The sequence below is a fragment of the Salmo salar genome, chromosome ssa21 (genome assembly GCF_905237065.1).
Source record: "Salmo salar chromosome ssa21, Ssal_v3.1, whole genome shotgun sequence".
NCBI classification, from domain to species: domain Eukaryota; kingdom Metazoa; phylum Chordata; class Actinopteri; order Salmoniformes; family Salmonidae; genus Salmo; species Salmo salar.
Window position 1 is genome coordinate 9,737,078 of NC_059462.1, and position 20,579 is coordinate 9,757,656.

Sequence of the window (20,579 nt, forward strand, 5' to 3'; positions counted from 1 at the left end):
TCCACGGTTTCTGGTTAGGGTAGGTTAAATAGTCACAGTGGGTACAATATCTCCAATGCACTTATTTATAAACTCACTCAGAGTCAGCGTATAGATCAATGTTGTTATCTGAGGCTGACCGGAACATATCCCAGTCCGCATGATCAAAACAAACTTGAAGCGTGGATTCCGATTGGTCAGACCAGCATTGAATGGTTCTAGTGACTGGTACATCCTGTTTGAGTTTTTGCCTATAAGGCGGTAGGAGCAATATGGCGTCGTGATCGGATTTGCCAAAGGGAGGGTGGGGAGGGCTGTGTATGCATCGTGGAAGTTAGAGTAGCAGTGATCGAGTGTATTAGACCCGCGCGAAGTGCAATCAATAAGCTGATAAAATGTAGGTAGCTTTGTTCTCAATTTTGCTTTGTTAAAATCCCCAGCTACAATAAATGCAGCCTCAGGATATATGGTTTCCAGTTTACATAGAGTCCAGTGAAGTTCCTCGAGGGCCCTCTTGGTGTCTGCTTGAGGGGAAATGTAGACCACTGTAACGTAACTGACGATAATTCTCTTGGGAAATAATATGGCCGGCATTTGATTGTTAGGAATTCTAGGTCAGCTGAGCAGAAGGACTTGAGTTCCTGTGTTATGATTACACCATGAGTTGTTAATCATGAAGCATTTACCCCCGCCCTTCCTCTTCCCAGAGAGGAGTTTCTCTCTGTCGGCGCGATGCATGGAGAAGCCTGGTGGCTGAACCGATTCCGAGAGAGCCATGTTTCTGTGAAACAGAGGATGTTACAATCTCTGATGTCTCTCTGGAAGGCAACCCTCGCACAAATATAATTTACCTTGTTGTCAAGAGACTGGATATTGGCGAGTAGTATACTCAGAAGCGGTGAGCGATGTGCACGTCTACGGAGCCTGACCAGGAGGCCACTCTGTCTGCGGCGCCGTTGTTTTGGGGTTGGCTTCTGGGATTAGGTCCATTGTCCTGGGTGGTGGTCCAAACAGAGGATCCGCTTCGGGAAAGTCGTATTCCTGGTCGTAATGTTGGTAAGTTGGCGTCGGTCTTATATCGAATAGTTCTTCCCGGCTATATGTAATAACACTTACATTGTTACCCCAGGAAATCTTAAGAAATAATAAATAAAAAAAACGAAATACTGCATAGTTTCCTACGGACTCGAAGCGAGGTGACCATCTCTGTCGGCGCCATCTTGCTCATTAATTCATTCATTTGTTCATGCCATCACACAGCATACGAGATTCATGCTTTGAAATGTAATCAAGCATTTTAGTTTTAAAATTAAATAACAAAATGGAGCTTTGAATAATTAGCCTAAACAATAAATAAACCACAATTCATGAATGCATGCAACTGTTTTTAGTCTGCTGTAATAAAGGCTTGTTTTTCATCATTAGAACAGACTCCGGTACACAAATTTATTTAGTGCTGTTTACACTGTTCCAAAATGTCAGAATAATATTGCAATCTAACAGCAACTGTTTGGCACACATGATGCTCTAACAACATTTGCTCCTTTACCCTCCTTTTTATTGACCACCAGTAGTTTCCACAACTAAGTCAGACGTCTTCCACAGATGACTTCCCCTTACCCTCCTGAGCAACCAGTAAACATTCTCCCATTTTGAGTTTCTTTTTCACATCCTCCGCATCCATTTTTCTGTCACGTTACTGTGTTCGGAGTTTGTTATAACCAATTTATTGATGTGATAGGCTATAGGTCAGGTCCTATTAATCACATAAATATGATGCTTGCATGTTTCATGTAGAGAGAGCAAGGGTTGAGGGTATAGGGAAAATGGCGCTGATAGATAGTGCAGCCGTGTTTCTAGCCCCTAGGCAACTTTGCAGCATTTTGTTTTTTAACGTGTTATTTCTTACATTATTAGACCAGAATTGTTTTTGTGTTATTACATACAGCCGGATATCAAAGAGGCGGTAACTCACCAGCATTACGACCAGGAATACGCCTTTCCCGAATCGAATCCTTTGTTTGCACCCCCCCCAGGGCAATTGAACTGATTCCAGAGGCTGATCCAAAACCCTGCCGGCGGAGAAGAGGTATTCGGCGTGGACTTCGAGTCCGACTCAGGAGGCGTGCACACCACCAACCGCTTCCGAGTATATTGATCACTAATGTTGAGTCTCTGGATAATAAAGTTGACGAGCTCAGGGCGAGGATTTCCTTCCAGAAAGACATCAGGGATTGTAAAATACTCCGTTTCACAAAAATATGACTCCCTTGGGATATACTGTCTGAGTCCGTACAGCCAGTTGGGTTCTCAGTTCAGTGAGACAGAGAGGAATAAATATCTCTCCGGGAAGAAGAAGGGCGGGGGTGTATGTTTCATGATTAACTTCTCATGGTGTGATTGTGATAACATACAGGACCCTAGAATACATCACAATCAAATGCCGTATTACCTCCCAAGATAATTATCTTCGGTTATATTCACAGCCAAGTATATTCCCCCCTGAAGCAGATACCACAACGTCCCTCAAAAGATCTTCACCTGACTTTATGCAAACTGGAAACCACATATACTGAGGCCACATTTACTGTAGCTGGGTATTTTAACTTCTCTAGGCTTGGGGGCGCTATTTTCACGTCCGGATGAAAAGTGTGCCTAAAGTAAACTGCCTGCTACTCAGGCCCAGAAGCTAGGATATGCATATAATTGGATTTGAATAGAAAACACTCTAAAGTTTCTAAAATTGTTTGAATAATGTCTGTGAGTATAACAGAACTGATTTGGCAGGCGAAACCCCGAGCACAATCCATCCAGGGAAATGCATTTTTGAGGTTCCATTGGTTTTCTATGGTAAGCCCGTTTTAATAGAAATATGCTTGCAGTTCCTATAGCTTCCACCTGATGTCAACAGTCTTTAGAAATTGGTTGATGTTTTTCTTTAGAGAAATGAAGTAGTACGGCTGTCCAGAACGAGGGTCCAGCCTAGGGCTCTCAAATGTTTTGATGCGCACGACCTGGAACGTACTTTCTTTGTTTTCCTCCGGTATTGAACACAGTTTATCCGGTCTTAAATTGTATCGATTATTTAGGTAAAAAAATACCTAAAAGTTGTATTAGGAAAGTTGTTTGAAATGTTTGGATCAAGATTACAGGTAACTTGTAAGATATTTTGTAGTCATGTTGCGCGAGTTGGAACCGGTGTTTTTGTTAATCAAACGCGCCAAATAAATGGACATTTGAGATATAACGACGGAATTAATCGAACAAAAGGACCATTTGTGATGTTTATGGGACATATTGGAGTGCCAACAGAAGAAGTTTTTCAAAGGTAAGGCATAAATTAAATCGTTATTTCTGACTTTTGTGTCACGCCTGGCGGGATGAAATATGATTGTCTGTGTTTGATTGATGGGGTGCTATCCTCAGATAATAGCATGGTTTGCTTTCGCCGTAAAGCCTTTTTGAAATCTGACACGGTGGCGAGATTTACAAGAAGTTCAGCTTTGGTGTATTGCACTTGTGGAAAGCTAATTGAAAGTTAAATATTAAAGTTAAATATTTCTAATTTTTGTATTTTTTATTTGGCGCTCTGCCATTTCACGGATGTTGTCAAATCGATCCCGTTAACGGGATTTGAGCCATAAGAAGTTAACATAGCAAATGAGGAAAATGTTACCAAAGTTCTATCAACACATTGACTGTAGTACTCGCGCTGCTAAAACACTCGATCACTGCTACTCCAACTTCCGGGATGCCTATAAGGCCCTCCCCCGACCTCCCTTTGGCAAATCTGATCACAACTCCATTTTGCTCCTCCCTTCCTATAGGCAATAACTCGAACAGGAAGTACCAGTGCTAAGGACTAGTCAACACTGGTCAGACCAATCAGAATCCAAGCTTCAAGATTGTTTTGATCACGCGGACTGGGATATGTTCCGGGTAGCCTCCAAGAATAACATTGATGAATACACTAACACGGTGACTGAGTTTATCAGGAAGTGTATAGGAGATGTTGTACCCACTATGAATATTAAAACCTAACCAGAAACCTTGGATAGATAGCAGCATTCGCGCAAAACTGAAAGCGCGAACCACCGCATTTAAACATGGCAAAGTGACTGGGAATATGGCCGAATACAAACAGTGTAGTTATTCCCTCCGTAAGGCAATCAAACCGTTAAAACACATCAGTATAGTGACAAAGTGGAGTCGCAATTCAACGGCTCAGACACAAACTAAAAAGAAAACCAGCCACGTCACGGACACCGACATCTTGCTTCCGGACAAGCTAAACACCTTCTCCCACTTTGAGGATAACACAGTGCCCCCGACCCTGCCCGCTATCAAGGACTGTGGGCTCTCCTTCTCCGATGTGAGTAAGACATTTAAGCGTGTTAACCTCTTATGGCTAGGGGGCAGTATTTTCACGGCTGGATAAAAAACGTACCCGATTTAATCTGGTTACTAATCCTACCCAGTAACTAGAATATGCATATACTTATTATATATGGATAGAAAACACCCTAAAGTTTCTAAAACTGTTTGAATGGTGTCTGTGAGTATAACAGAACTCAAATGGCAGGTCAAAACCTGAGAGATTCCTTTACAGGAAGTGGCCTGTCTGACCATTTCTGGAACTTCTTTGCCATCTCTATCTTTTACTAAGGATCTCTGCTCTAACGTGACACTTCCTACGTCGTCCATAGGCGCTCAGAGCCCGGGAAAAACCTGAATGTCGTCATCCCAGCCCCAGGCTGAAACACATTATCGCCTTTCTCAAGTGGCCGATCAAGGGACTGTGGGCTTAGGCGCGTGACCTGACCGCCCCCGTCTTTGTGATTTTTTCCTCTGTTTGCCGAAAAGGAGATTCCCGGTCGGAATATTATCGCTTTTCTACGAGAAAAATGGCATAAAAATTGATTTTAAACAGCGGTTGACATGCTTCGAAGTACGGTAATGGAATATTTAGAATTCTTTTGTCACGAATTGCGCCATGCGCGCGACCCTTCTTTACCATTTCGGATAGTGTCTGGAACGCACGAACAAAACGCCGCTATTCGGATATAACGATGGATTATTTTGGACCAAACCAACATTTGTTATTGAAGTAGCAGTCCTGGGAGTGCATTCTGACGAAGACAACAAAGGTAATGAAACTTTTGTAATAGTAAATCGGAGTTTGATCAGGGCTAAACTTGGTCGGTGTCTAAATGGCTAGCCGTGATGGCTGGGCTATCTACTGAGAATATTGCAAAATGTGCTTTCACCGAAAAGCTATTTTAAAATCGGACATAGAGTGCATAGAGGAGTTCTGTATCTATAATTCTTAAAATAATTGTTATGTTTTTTGTGAACGTTTATCGTGAGTAATTTAGTAAATTCACCGGATGTTTGCGGGGGGTATGCAAGTTCTGAACGTCACATGCTAATGTAAAAAGCTGGTTTTTGATATAAATATGAACTTGATTGAACAAAACATGCATGCATTGTATAACATAATGTCCTAGGGTTGTCATCTGATGAAGATCATCAAAGGTTAGTGCTGCATTTAGCTGTGGTTTTGTTTTTTGTGACATTATATGCTAGCTTGAAAAATGGGTGTCTGATTATTTCTGGCTTGGTACTCTGCTGACATAATCTAATGTTTTGCTTTCGCTGTAAAGCCTTTTTGAAATCGGACAGTGTGGTTAGATAAAGGAGAGTCTTGTCTTTAAAATGCTGTGAAATAGTCATATGTTTGAAAAATTGAAGTTTTTGTATTTTTGAGGAATTTGTAATTCGCGCCACGCCTATCATTGGATATTGGAGCAGGTGTTCCGCTAGCAGAACGTCTAGATGTAAGAGGTTAACCCTCAGAGCATGCGCAGACAAGCTGGCTGGAGTGTTTATGGACATAATTGATCTCTCCCTATCCAGTCTGATGTCCCCACATGCTTCCAGATGGCCACCATTGGTCCCGTACCCACGAAAGCCCAAAGGTAACTTGAAATAATTTACTATCGCCCTGTAGCACTCACTTCTGTCATCATGAAGTGCTCTGAAAGACTAGCCAAGGATCATATCACCTCTACCTTACCTGACACCCTAGAACCACTTCAATTTGCTTACCATCCCAATAGATCCACAGACGATGCAGAAAGCCAATCACACTGCCCTATCCCATCTGGACAAGAGGAATACCTATGTAAGAATGCTGTTCATTGACCATAGGTCAGCATTCAAATCCATACTACTGTCGTGACTTTACTTTCATTAATCTGATGACTGTTATTTATTTAATCCACTAACAATGTTTAATTGTTACCCAATTTAAATGAATCTTGTAACAACTAACTCATTAAGAATTTGGGGCACCACAGAAGAGGTTGTTTAAAGAGTTACCATCTCCCGAATTAAACTTATCCTATTACAATCGATAAACAGTCATCTTATTAATCATTACCTCTTATCATATCATAATTCTGAACATAATCGTAACCTCATGCATCTGCAAAAACCCCAGCCGTACTCATGAATCAGTAGTGCACAAATTGGTTGAATTATTTATTTACTAGCTAACTAAATAATAACTGAGAATAAACATACACCCTTTACATGAGACAAAGGTCCCTAGTAGACTGACAACATATCTTGTCTTCCCTGTAGCTCAGTTGGTAGAGCATGGTGTTTGCAACGCCAGGGTTGTGGGTTCGATTCCCATGGGGGGCCAGCACAGAATTTTTTAATTTTTTTAAATGTATGAAATGAAATGTATGCATTCACTACTGGATAACAGCTTCTCTGGATAAGAGCTTCTGCTAAATGACTTAAAAAAATAAATTAAAAATATATTTATATTGATACAAAAAGATGAAGGGGAGCGGGGGAGAAAAAGGCACACTTATCGTGGATAAATTCTAGAACCATTCTCACATTAATAATATACTTTGCACACGAACCACTACCCGTTTGGAATAAGAAATCATGAATGTATTTGAATTTACGTGCGAGAGCCTTTGTTAGATCGGAACCAGCCCTCTTTATGAAGATTGCTGGCCTTTCAGCGGCAAGCTGTATGGCACTGATTGTCAGAAAGGGGTCTCCCCTTTCCCGTCTTCTACGGTTATTCACTCTGGAAGATAGCCAGCCATGTCAACGATTCCCATTGGATACAATAGTCTCACTTAGATGAGCTTTTCTCAATATCTGACTTAGGACAGCTAATCAGCTGTACCAGCGATTGCTGATAGTCAGGATTTAAACCACTTTAGACGTGGGCTGCAGCTCCCAGTCTTTCCTGGCCTAAAGGAAGGTGAGTTTATTTCTTCACCTCGTGTTGAGATTCAAAGTTCCAACCATTTCAAACACGTAGCTCTCGCCTCACGTTTCCTGGTTTAATGGTAATTTCGTTACCAAGGCTTTTTACGCACTCTGGCCGATGGGGACAGCTCAGTCCGTCTGACACGCTCTCCCACCTCACTCGGGGCATGGCTACTTACTTACAGTTGAAGTCGGAAGTTTACATACACTTAGGTTGGAGTCATTAAAACTCGTTTTTCAACGACTCCACAAATTTCTTGTTAACAAACTATAGTTTTGGCAATTCGGTTAGGACATCTACAAGTCTGGTTCATCCTTGGGAGCAATTTCCAAACGCCTGAAGGTACAACGTTCATCTGTACAAACAACAGTATACAAGTATAACCACCATGAGACCACGCAGCCGTCATACCGCTCAGGAAGGAGACGCGTTCTGTCTCCTAGACATGAACGTACTTTGGTGCAAAAGTGCAAATCAATCCCAGAACAACAGCAAAAGGACCGTGTGAAGATGCTGGAGGAAACAGGTACAAAAGTATCTATATCCACAGTAAAACAAGTCCTATATCGACATAACCTGAAAGGCAGCTCAGCAAGGAAAAAGCCACTGCTCAAAAACCGCCATAAAAAAGCCAGACTACGGTTTGCACATGGGGAGAAACATCGTACTTTTTGGAGAAATGTCACCTGGTCTGATGAAAACAAAAATAGAACTGTTTGGCCATAATGACCATCGTTATGTTTGTAGGAAAAAGGGGGAGGCATGCAAGCCGAAGAACACCATCCCAACCGTGAAGCACGGGGGTGGCAGCATCATGCTGTGGGGGTGCTTTGCTGCAGGAGGGACTGGTGCACTTCACAAAATAGATGGCATCATGAGAACAGAAAATTACGTGGATATATTGAAGCAACATCTCAAGACATCAGTCAGGAAGTTAAAGCTTGGTCGCAAATGGGTTCTTCCAAATGGACAATGACCCTAACCATACTTCCAAAGTTGTGGCAAAATGGCTTAACCTCTCTGGGCCAGTGGCGTCCCACCTACTCAACAGCCAGTGTAATCGCGTGGCGCGATATTCAAATACCTTAGAAATGCTATTACTTCAATTTCTCAAACATATGACTATTTTACACCATTTTAAAGACAAGACTCTCGTTAATCTAACCACACTGTCCGATTTCAAAAAGGCTTTACAACGAAAGCAAAACATTAGATTGTCAGCAGAGTACCCAGCCAGAAATAATCAGACACCCATTTTTCAAGCTAGCATATAATGTCACATAAACCCAAACCACAGCTAAATGCAGCACTAACCTTTGATGATCTTCATCAGATGACAATCCTAGGACATTATGTTATACAATACATGCATGTTTTGTTCAATCAAGTTCATATTTATATCAAAAACCAGCTTTTTACATTAGCATGTGACTAGCATTCCCACCGAACACTTCCGGTGAATTTACTAAATTACTCACGATAAACGTTCACAAAAAACATAACAATTATTTTAAGAATTATAGATACAGAGCTCCTTTATGCACTCGCTATGTCCGATTTTAAAATAGCTTTTCGGTGAAAGCACATTTTGCTATATTCTTTGTAGATAGCCCGGCCATCACGGCTAGCTATTTTGACACCCACCAAGTGTGGTACTCACCAAACTCCGATTTACTATTAGAAAAGTTTGATTACCTTTGCTGTTCTTCGTCAGAATGCACTCCCAGGACTTCTACTTCAATAACAAATGTTGGTTTGGTTCAAAATAATCCATAGTTATATCCAAATAGCGGCGTTTTGTTCGTGCGTTCAAGACACTATCCGAAGGGTAAACAAGGGTGACGCGCCCGACGCGTTTCGTGACAAAAAAATGTAAAAATATTCCATTACCGTACTTCGAAGCATGTCAACCGCTGTTTAAAATCAATTTTTATGCTATTTTTCTCGTAAAAAAGCGATAATATTCCGACCGGGAGTCGTTGTTTTCGTTCAAAGAGAGAGAAAGTAAACATGGTGTCGGCTCATGCACACGCCTCCAGTCTCATTGTCCTCAGATCGACCACTTACAAAATGCGCTAATGTTTTTCAGCCAGGGCCTGCAAAGCCACCATTCATCTTTCTGCCGCCTTCTGAGAGCCTATGGGAGCGTTAGAAAATGTCACGTCATGCCAGAGATCCCCTGTTTTGGTCAGAGATGATCAAGAAGGCCATGAAATGGTCAGAGAGAGCACTTCCTGTAAGGAATCTTCTCAGGTTTTGGCCTGCCAAATGAGTTCTGTTATACTCACAGACACCATTCAAACAGTTTTGGAAACTTTAGGGTGTTTTCTATCCAAATCCAACAATTATATGCATATTCTAGTTACTGGGCAGGAGTAGTATCCAGATTAAATCGGGTACGTTTTTTATCCGGCCGTGCAAATACTGCCCCCTATCCCCAACAGGTTAATATCGCGCCACGGGATTCCACTGGCTGTTGAGTAGGTGGGACGATTCATCCCACATACCCTAGAGAGGTTAAACCCTTTACAATGAATATCTGTGAAGTTATTTGGATTATTATGAATTATCTTTAAAAGACAGGGTCCTGAAAAAGGGACGTTTCTTTTTTGACTGAGTTCATATACTCTATTCTATTCTACTGTATCTTAGACTATGCCGCTCTGACATTGCTTGTACAAATATTTATATACTCTTAATTCCATTACTTAGATGTGTGTATTGTTGTGAAATTGTTAGATATTACTTGTTAGATATTACTGCACTGTTGGAGCTAGAAAGACAAGCATTTTGCTACAACCGCAATAACATCTGCTAAAACACGTATGTGACAAATAAAATTTGTTTGAATGTTTTTTCTAAACAAATTAGGGATTTTCTTAACAGAACTTTTCAGTAAGAAACAAGTAAAAAACTAAATGGTGCTGCTGCTTCTTTATGGGACCTAACTCTCCCAAAACTTTAATTTAAACCTATTGAAAAGGTTAAATATAGAGATCACCTGTAAATGGAGGCAGCTGAAGTCTGAATCCCGTGAGGATGAAAGACAGTCAATTGACAGACTTGTTGTGGAATGTCTGGCCAGTAATCTGGCTAGTCTAGCTATAAATTTAGCTGGCTAGCTACCTTAAACGGCAATAACAGAAAATCCACAAATTAACTTTTAACAAGGCACACCTGTTAATTGAAATGCATTCCAGGTAATTACCTCATGAAGCTGGTTGAGAGAATGCCAAAGCATGTCTAGGCAAAGGTTGGCCACAAACTTTATCAACCATGTATTACTCTGCATTATTAGGGGCAAAATATACATACCCCGTATAGGCCTACATTTAAGAAAATAAATGTGCCAAATTACTATGTTCTGAAATGTAGAGCTCTGGTGGAACTCATCAAACTCTGCAAAGATGCCAAGAAACAACATTTGATTTAGATGTGTGGTATAAAGAATACACCCCCAAGTCCAGGAAAGTTTACAGGCCGAACAAGCCTTATTGGAATGATGAGTTACGGTACCTATGGTCTGTAATGCGCAAGGCTGAGTACTTATTTTTTACAGTGTGAAGATAGGAAAGGAATACATAGGAATACAACAGAACAGCGTAGGAAGGAATTTAAGAAAAAACAGCACGTGTTTGCGCCTATTGAAACGGAGATATCAGAGAGGGCCGTTATTACAGCTTGAGGAGATACAGACAAGAAATCCTCAACAGTTTGAGCCAAATAAACAAGTTAGGACCAAAACGACATAAGAAAATAGCAGGGGTGGCTGAACTCTCATATTACGCAGGTACTTAAGGAGTGGGAGAAGGGGATTGTTAGTTTGTTCTCAGGTAACGAAAATGTGCCATATTTTCGAGGAAGAATTTTATAAAGACATATGTTACCTGAGAACTAAACTGGAAAATACAATGTTAGAAGCCTCTTATATATGTAACCCGTACTTAAATGAGGAGCTGTCTGTGGCAGAAATTAAGGTGATTGACCCTGCAAAAAATGGGAACGCATTTGGCATTGATGAACTGCCTAATGAAGTTTTAAAATCCCCTGAATTAAATGACATCCTATATGATTTGCTCCAAATTTGTTTTGAGTACAGTATACAGCTATCCACTTGGTATAAGTTTATAGTGAATCCCATTCCCAAATCTGAAAAAAAAAGACCCTCAAGTGCCACTGAACTATTGAGGCATAAGTTAATTAAGTATGGTCTATAAATTATATTCATCGATCCCCATTCTAGTGGAAGAAAAAAATGTTTTTTTGTCAATCCAGAGTATGTATAGAGCATATCTTCTCGGTCTGTACAATAATCAGAAATAGATTACATTAAGACAAGCCTACTTTTGCATTCTTAATTGATTTCCCAATAGCTTTTGATTTTGTAAATAGGGATATTTTACCCTATAGTTTGTTAAAGGTAGGGGTTGATGGGAAATTTTATCACGCAATCCAGTCTCTTTACAAAGTACCAATTGCTTGTGTGCATGAAAATGAATATCATACAGACTGGTTTCCCATACCCTCGGGTGTCAAACAAGGAGACAGCCAACAAAGTCGTCGATAAGGTATGTTTATACAGTACATTCGATAAGTATTCAGACCCCTCGTCTTCTTACACATTTTTTTACGTTACAGCCTTATTATAAAATGTGTCCATAATGACAAAGCAAAAATAGTTCAGACATTTTTGCTAATTTATTAAAAAATATGAAATATAACATTTACATAACTATTCAGACCCTTTACTCAGTACTTTGTTGAAGCACCTTTGGCAGTGACTACAGCCTCGAGTCTTATTGTGTATGACGCTACAAGCTTGGCACACCTTTATTTGGGGAGTTTCTCCCATTCTTCTCTGCAGATCCTCTCAATCTCTGTCAGGTCGGATGGGGAGCGTCGCTACACTGCTATTTTCAGGTCTCTCCAAAGATGTTCGATCGGGTTCAGGCTCTGGCTGGGCCACTCAAGGACGTTCAGAGACTTGTCCCAAAGCCCCTCCTGCGTCGTCTTGGCTGTGTGCTTAGGGTCGTTGTCCTGTTGGAAGGTGAACCTTCGCCTCAGTCTAAGGTCCTGAGGGCTCTGGACCAGGTTTTCATCAAGGATCTCTCTGTACTTTGCTCCGTTAATCTTTCCCTCTATCCTGACTAGTCTCCCAGTCCCCGCCGCTGAAAAACATCCCAAAGCATGATGCTGCCACCACACTTCATTGTAGGGATGGTGCCAGGTTTCCTCCAGACATGACGCTTGGCATTCAGGCCAAAGTGTTAAATCTTGGTTTCAACAGACCAGAGAATATTTAGGTGCCTTTTGGCAAACTCCAAGCAGGCTGTCATGTGCCTTTTACTGAAGAGTGGCTTCCGTCAGGGCATTCTTCTTTAAAGGCCTGATTGGTAGAGTGCTGCAGAGATGGTTGTCCTCCTGGAAAGGTCTCCCATCTCCACAGAATAACTCTAGTGACCATTGGGTTCTTGGTCACCTCCCTGACCAAGGCCCTTATCCCCCGATTTTTCAGTTTGGCCAGGTGGCCAGCTCTAGTAAGATTCTTGGTGGTTCCAAACTTCTTCCATTTAAAAATGATGGAGGGCACAGTGTTCTTTGGGACATCAATGCTGCAGACATTTTTTTTTGGTACCCTTTCCCAGATCTGTGCCTCGAAACAATCTGGGGTTGGAGCTCTACGGACAATTCCTTCGACCTCATGGCTTGGTTTTTGCTGTGACATGCACTATCAACTGTGGGACCTTTTATAGACAGATGTTTGCCTTTCCAAATCATGTCCAATTAATTGAATTTACCACAGGTGGAAAATCCAACCAAGTTGTAGAAACATCTCAAGGATGATCAATGGAAACAGGATGCATCTGAGCTCAATTTCGAGTCTCATAGCAAAGGGTCTGAATACTTATGTATATAAATTATTTCTGTTTTCTATTTTTAATACATTTGGTAAAATTTCCAAAAACTTGTTTTTGCATTGTCATTATGGGGTATTGTGTGTAGATTGCTGCGGATTTTTATTTATTTAATCCGTTTTAGAATAAGGCTGTAACATAACATTTTGAAAAAATCATGGGGTCTGAATACTTTCCGAAGGCACTGTATATACCTATAATCAATTCAGGATCATTACATAGAGTTATATCAGGAAATAAAAAAGCATCTGAAAATCAACAGCAGACCAAGCTGCCACACTTGACTCTAGTAAGAAAGGTCATAGATATAACTATGATCTACATACCAAAGAACATGGGGATGTCCAGCTTGTCTTCCCGGTCCACCTTCCTCTTGATCATGACGATGTAGACTGCGTACAGAGCAGCCCCAGCCAATGACCACAGAGAGCCTGAACACAACATGACTTCATCATAACGTTATCTTACGCTAATACATCCCTGTATCATGAGTTACTACTCTCATGGTTACACGCCAAAGGGATTTTCTGCTAGCAATGCAAGCAAATGTGACATCGTGGCATGGCTTGCACTTTCAGAGTAGATTTAATGGTTTAATAATACATAGTTTTTATATAGCATATTTATATGACACAAGGACGCATTAAAGTAGTACATCAAGTACAGTACAAGACATGACAAATACAACCAATATGAAGTGGGATAGGAGGGTAACAGGAGGCAGGAATAAGGAATATAGGGGGGAAAAAGCCTAACAAAAACAAAAGATTTTGAGGAAAGAAGTTTATCTCCCTGGTTACCTATAGTGCCTTTTCCGTCAGGGCTGTCCATGCTGGAGAAACTGACCAGAACCACTCCTCCCATGCTACGGGGAAAGAGACCAGAGAGTGTAACTACAGAGTAACAACCCAGAGTAACTATAATAATTCAGCTGATGTCAAGGCTTACCTCAGAGCCACAGCTAAGAGCTTGGACAGAGTAAAGCGGTCGCTGCTATTACTGGGAAATATGGCCGCCAGGATGAGGGTGAAGAGACCTGGTGAGGAGGACAATAACAGCGAGACTGTTCACAACACGTACTGTACAGAGTTCAACCTGTTCAAGGTGAAATGTTTAAATACACATGCTGTGATTTTCCAACATTGGAACATTTCTTTGCAACAATGTTATTACAAAGGCCCATAATGACTGTATTAGAAAAAAGTAATAATCATCCGTGTTTTTTCTATTCATTGTAAGATCCTACATGTACATTTCGCTGAGTAAAATCACATTTAGTATATGGACTCACCTGAAGTGGAGGACAGAATGTTCACTATGGCAACCTGCGTGTCCGACAGGGCCTCTTGGTAGGAGAGGTTTGCTAGGAACCACTGTGAGGGAGAGACGTAGAAGAGGGAGAAGTGTCAGTATGACACACATCTGATTTGTACCAAAGATGGTAGTTTACTTACTATTACTCATCGTGTCTGTAGTCTACCCTCAGTTCTGGGTCATTGCTCATGTGGGAAATGAGGTATGATACAAATATGTTTACAAGCCCAAAGTTGGTAAGACAAACGAGTCGAAGATTCTACATGCATAATGTGTTAATTTATACTCATTTACACTATTCATGAAGGGAGAAGTCCAAAGCCATGACTTGTTGAACGTATTCTTCAGCAAACACACTCTGCAGCAAAATGAGTAGTACCACCAGCAATAACTCAATGATAATAACATAAATGTTTCGGTCAACTTACCTAGCAAATTGACAGTAATGTCAGTAATGAGAGACATCATCAAAAAGCTCTTATAGCCAAATACATTTGAACCAGACCCCAAATGTAGGTACTCCAAAGACGCATTTTTATATAATTTTTCCCCCCTCCAACTTAATACGGAAGTTCCAAGCTAGTATACAGAATGTCTGAGAGTCTAACAAGTCATATGTCTACACACACTGACAAAAAAAGTTCCCCTCAAACGGATAAAAAGAAAGTTATTTGAATTAGACTTGAATTAGCTTACCACAAAGCAGAAGAAGAAGCTGATCTTGGCCACGTCGGTGACGGTGAGCTTTCCCACTGTGCGCAGCATGGACTCGTGGTCCTTGGCGGCAGGGTAGGACATTCGCGATAGCTTGGCCTCCAGGGCCTGTGTGGACGGGAGCTGGCGCACCTCCATGACGTTGCTGAAGCGCACCCGCTGCTTTTTAGAGGCTGAGTGGTTGGAGGGAAAGGACAGGGGGTAAAGTGGTAGATGGGTCACAGCATGACCAATAGAATTAACCTGACAATGAAAACTTTAAGTAGAAATAAAGCATGCGGTAGCTTATGTCATTGTTTTAGGAACCAAAACCATGAGAACATTTTGCACAGTCATTCTCTGAAAAGCATCTCATACCCTATACTGTGCTTTAGGCACAATAGCCTGGGATTGAATAGGGCAGCTTTCGAATTAAAACCACAATTACCACTTTCCTCAAATGTGGCCCATCACGTAAACTCAGCCAAAACAGAGATGCTTGTTCTAGGTCCAAACAAAGAGATCTGCTGTTGGATCTGAAAATCAATCTCGCTGGTTGTATAGTCATCTTAAATAAAACTGAAGGACCTCTGCGTTACTCTCGACCCTGATCTCTCCTTTTTCCATCTTTGTAGCACTGCGGAAAAAGCTAATCCATGCTTTTGTCACTTCAAGATTAGACTACGTCAATGCTCTACTCATGGCTACTTGGATAAGGCACTAAATAAACCTCAGTTAGTGCTAAAAATGGCTGCTAGAATCTTAACTAGAACCCCTCTCTACACTGGGTTCCTGTTAAGGTTAGGGCTGATTTCAAGGTTTTACTGCTAACCTACAAAGCATTACATGGACTTACTCCTATCTCACCAATTTGGTCCTGCCGTCCATACCTACAAGTACGCTACGGTCACAAGACGCAGGCCTCCTTATTGTTCCTATAATTTCTAAGCAAACAGCTGGAGGCAGGGCTTTCTCCTATTGAGCTTCAATTTTTATGGAATGGTCTGCCGATCCATGTTAGAAATGCAGACGCGGTTTCAACCTTTAAGTCTGTACTGAAGACTCAACTCTTTAGTCAAATTAAATGCATAGTATTTGTCACATGCCGAATACAACAGGTGTTGACCTTACAGTGAAATGCTTACTTACAAGCCCTTAACCAATAATGCAGCTTTAAGAAAATACCCCCCAAAAAAGTAAGAGATAAGAATAACAAATTATTAAAGAGCAGCCGTAAATAACAATAGTGGGGGTACAAGGGGTACCGGTACAGAGTCAATGTGCGGGGGCACCTCCTGTGTCAAGGTAATTGAGGTAATATGTACATGTAGGTAGAGTTACTTAAGTGACTATGCATAGATAATAACAGAGAGTAGCAGCAGTGTAGAAGGGGGGGGCGATGCAAATAGTCTGGGTAGCCATTTGATTAGTTGTTCAGGGGTCTAATGGCTTGGGGGTAGAAGCTGTTTAGAAGCCTCTTGGACCTAGACTTGGCACTCCGGTACCGCTTGCCGTGCGGTAGCAGAGAGAACAGTCTATTACTATGGTGGCTGGAGTTGTTGACAATTTTTAGGGCCTTCCTCTGACACCGCCTGGTATAGAGGTCCTGGATGGCAGGAAGATTTACCCTGGTGATGTACTGGGTCGTAAGCACCACCCTCTGTAGTGCCTTGCGATCGGAGGCCGAGTAGTTGCCATACCAGGCAGTGATGCAACCTGTCAGGATGCTCTCGATGATGCAGCTGTAAAACCTTTTGAGGATCTGAGGACCCATGCCAAATCTTTTCAGCCTCCTGAGGGGGAATAGGTTTTGTCGTGCCCTCTTCACGATTGTCTTGGTGTGCTTGAAGCATGTTAGTTTGTTGATGATGTGGACACCAAGGAACTTGAAGCTCTCAACCTGCTCCACTACAGCCCCGTCAATGAGAAAGGGGGAGTGATTGGTCCTCCTTTTCCTGTAGTCCACAATCATCTCCTTTGTCTTGATCACGATGGGGGGGGGGGGGGGTTGTTGTCCTTGCACCACACGGTCAGGTCTCTGACCTCCTCCCTATAGGCGGTCTCATTGTTGTCGGTGATCAGGCCTACCACTGTTGTGTCATCAGCAAACTTAATGATGGTGATGGAGTCGTGCCTGGCCGTGCAGTCATAAGTGAACAGGGAGTACAGGAGGGGACTGAGCACGCACCCGAGGGGCCCCCGTGTTGAGGATCAGTGTGGCAGATGTGTTGTTACCTACCCTTACCACCTGGGGGGCGGCCCGTCAGGAAATTCAGGATCCAGTTGCAGAGGGAGGAGTTTAGTCCCAGGGGCCTTAGCTTAGTGATGAGCTTTGAGGGCACTATGATGTTGAACGCTGAGCTGTAGTCAATTAATAGAATTCTCACATAGCTGTTCCTTTTGTCCAGGTGGGAAGGGCAGTGTGGAGTGCAATACAGATTGCATCTGTGGATCTGATGGTGCGGTATGCAAATTAGAGTTTTGGGCCTTATATGCGCAAAAATAACTTAAGAAATAGGTTAAATTACCAGAGATTCTCACTCGGCCCATTGTATTAGTCTATCGGTATTAGGCCTAATGGGCTATATCAGCCAATAGGCTAAACATAGTTTGCAAGAGAGCCAAAGTTGGAGGAGAGCGGACATTTGCACTTTCTCTTGAGCTACGTTTTATAGCCTACCTTTTAGGAGTGGGATGATTTACAGGCAGATAACAAGTGATCTGATAAGACAATGTAGTAAACTATAGCCTAATGAAGTTTATGAAGTACATTTTCTTGGAAAGATAACGGTCCCGTGCTTCATCACCCATACATAGCCTAGTGCCGATAGGTCTACTCTATTGAATTGAGACCACACGAGCACCTGATCTCGCACGTCCAACTAGGAGAGTGAAGGTAGGCTATTGAACTTGAAGCAGTAAGAATGATGAGAGCGGACACTGACTTTCTCTTGAGCTACGTTTTGCATATAGCCTACCTTTAGGAGCGGGACGATTTGCAGGCAATGGAAAAGGCGCAAAGAATGATGATCCAAAAAAATGTGCACTTGATTCCGCACGCCCAACTAGGAGAGATAGGCTACTTAACTTGAAGCAGCGAATGATGAGAGTTTGTGAATAGTGTGACAGAGACGTGATTTTAATAAAATAGATAGGTTAACGCATACAAAATGGAAAGACGACAGTTTTCAAATAATCTGCCGGTCTAAAAATATGTTAATCCTAAAGTTGTCAGTCTGACCACCCGGTCCCGCCTGCAGCATGAAAAATTACGACCGCGCCACAATGATCTCTGTCAGGGCCTGTAATGCAGCCCTCTAAAGACATACTCTAATCAGCCAATAATGATCAGCCAAGACAGAGAAATATGAAATCCTGTCATTGTCTCATAGAAAACTAAGCCCCAGTGTCACTCAATGGTCAGACAGAGTTCTCATGAGACAACCTTTCCTTTCATATTGTTTATCGACTCACTCTCCTGAGTCAAACCTGGGAGGGCCATCACATTGAACAGCTCAACGGCCCCCTCTGTTGGTCAACACCGCAAAGTGTATTTTCCCTTCTACAACTTCATTATTTGCTAAGGTCTTTACATGCTTCTTCCTAGGAAAACCTAGAATTTGTTATGCTTGCTTGAATTGTTGTGAAATAAATCATTGTTGTGAAGGCTTTGTATCCAAAGGACCTTCAAATTCTGAATGTTTGGTTAAATTGCTGCCAAGAGAATTTCTGAATTCAGTCCTCACCTGGCAAGCTAAGATTCCGATGATTTTTCTGTCTCTCTGGTGGATAATTGCAGAACTTCATTGGAACAACTTTCGTCAACTCTTGCAATCTTATTTTGAATCAAAGATTTGACGACATTTACAATTGGAAATATACCCTTAGAAGGTTTGAGCCTGTGATCTTCACTAGGTGGAGATGAGAGGGAGTCTGATTTTAATGTTGTTGCCTCTCCCATGTCTCCGGAGGAGTTTTACAAATCTGTTGTGGATTCTACCAAGAGCTGGGATGAGACCCATGACATCATGAGAGACTATTACAGAAAACTTATTGAAAAGAGTGACGGACTGAATGTGGACTTTTGTGGAAAGGAGAACAAGAAATAATAAGCACTTAGAAACAATCAGAGACCAGCTGTTGAAAACGATCAGCTGTGTGGTGAGAAGTCGTCAATGCATTTAGTGCCACTTTAAGAAGAATGAAAGTCCTCAAGAAGAAACAGTCTCACAAGCTGCTCCTTGAAAATATCCTGAAAAGATCAAGAACCAGAAGATGGAAGCTGAGGTGCAGAGGCTTCAGAAGCAGCTGTCAATCAAATCAATTTGCAGGCCGGAGGCCAGTGCTCACGCAATAATTTGGTTCTGGGACCAAAGAATATCCACATTACTATTATTTATAATAATGTTAGGGCTATTATTTTATTAATATGTTTAAACCAATTCCTAATATTTACCCATCTTTGGTGAAAATTGCAACAAGATGAGAAGCCAATACAACTCGAGGGAGGGAGACAGCTGGACACATTGCCAGTCAAATAACAGGACCATGTGTGGTTGTAGACTGTCAAGAGGGCTTATCTTACATCTAAAAACAATTAATAACAGTAAATTCAAGTTATGCGAGGCTCCTTATCCCCACGGTGGTCAGGACGATCATATTCTGTCAGTTAATTATCTTTTAATTTCACCACATCTAGCTCTCTTATGTAGAGAACAAAGATTGCTCATAGGGTAAAACAAGTAAATTATTGAAAATAGAAAAGGTCATCTCAAATACCAAGACAGTTCACAGGATTCCTACTCTCCAATGTGATAAAATATTGATTATTGAAGGGTTTCTTTCAACAACACTCATTATTTCTATCTGGTAAATGTAAGTGCCTTCAGAAAGTATTTAACCCCAGTACCTTTTCCACATTGGCTTGACGACTTCTAAAGCTAGAATTTAAAATGGATCAAATTGAGATTTTATATCACTAATCTACACACAATATCCAATTATGTCAAAGTGGATTTTTAGTTTGACAAATGTTTACAAAATAATTCAAATGAAAAGATGAAATGTCTTGAGTCAATAAGTATTCAGCCCCTCTGTTATGGCAAGCCTAAATAAGTTCAGGAGTAAAAATTTGCTTTAAGGTCCCTCAGTCGCGTAGTGACCAGGGAGGTTTTCCAATGCCTCACAAAGAAGGGCACCGATTGGTAGACGGGTGAAAAAATATATTAAAAAAGTAACAGACACTGAATATCCCTTTCAGCATGGTGAAGTTATTAATTGGGCTTTGGATGGTGTATCAATAGACCCAGTCACTAAAGATACAGGTGTCCTTCCTAACTCAGTTGCCTGAGAGGAAGGAAACTGCTCAGGGATTTTAT

At 41.5% G+C, this 20,579-nt stretch overlaps 1 protein-coding gene across 5 annotated transcripts in view; it reads right to left on the minus strand.

The window, feature by feature from the left end:
* The window catches only part of LOC106581698 (solute carrier family 35 member F5), a 35,406-nt gene that overhangs the window by 10,788 nt on the left and 4,039 nt on the right, over positions 1-20,579 (minus strand). For all 5 annotated transcript variants that reach the window (XR_006761166.1, XM_014163940.2, XM_014163939.2 and 2 more), the window contains 5 exons: positions 15,205-15,395; positions 14,486-14,567; positions 14,143-14,230; positions 13,995-14,059; positions 13,521-13,625 (listed from right to left, as the gene is read on the minus strand). Coding sequence is in view for 4 of the 5 variants with exons in the window: in XM_014163940.2 (XP_014019415.1) it covers positions 13,521-13,625; positions 13,995-14,059; positions 14,143-14,230; positions 14,486-14,567; positions 15,205-15,395 (531 nt within the window). In the remaining variant the exon portion in view is untranslated. The remainder of the gene's footprint in view (positions 1-13,520; positions 13,626-13,994; positions 14,060-14,142; positions 14,231-14,485; positions 14,568-15,204; positions 15,396-20,579) is intronic.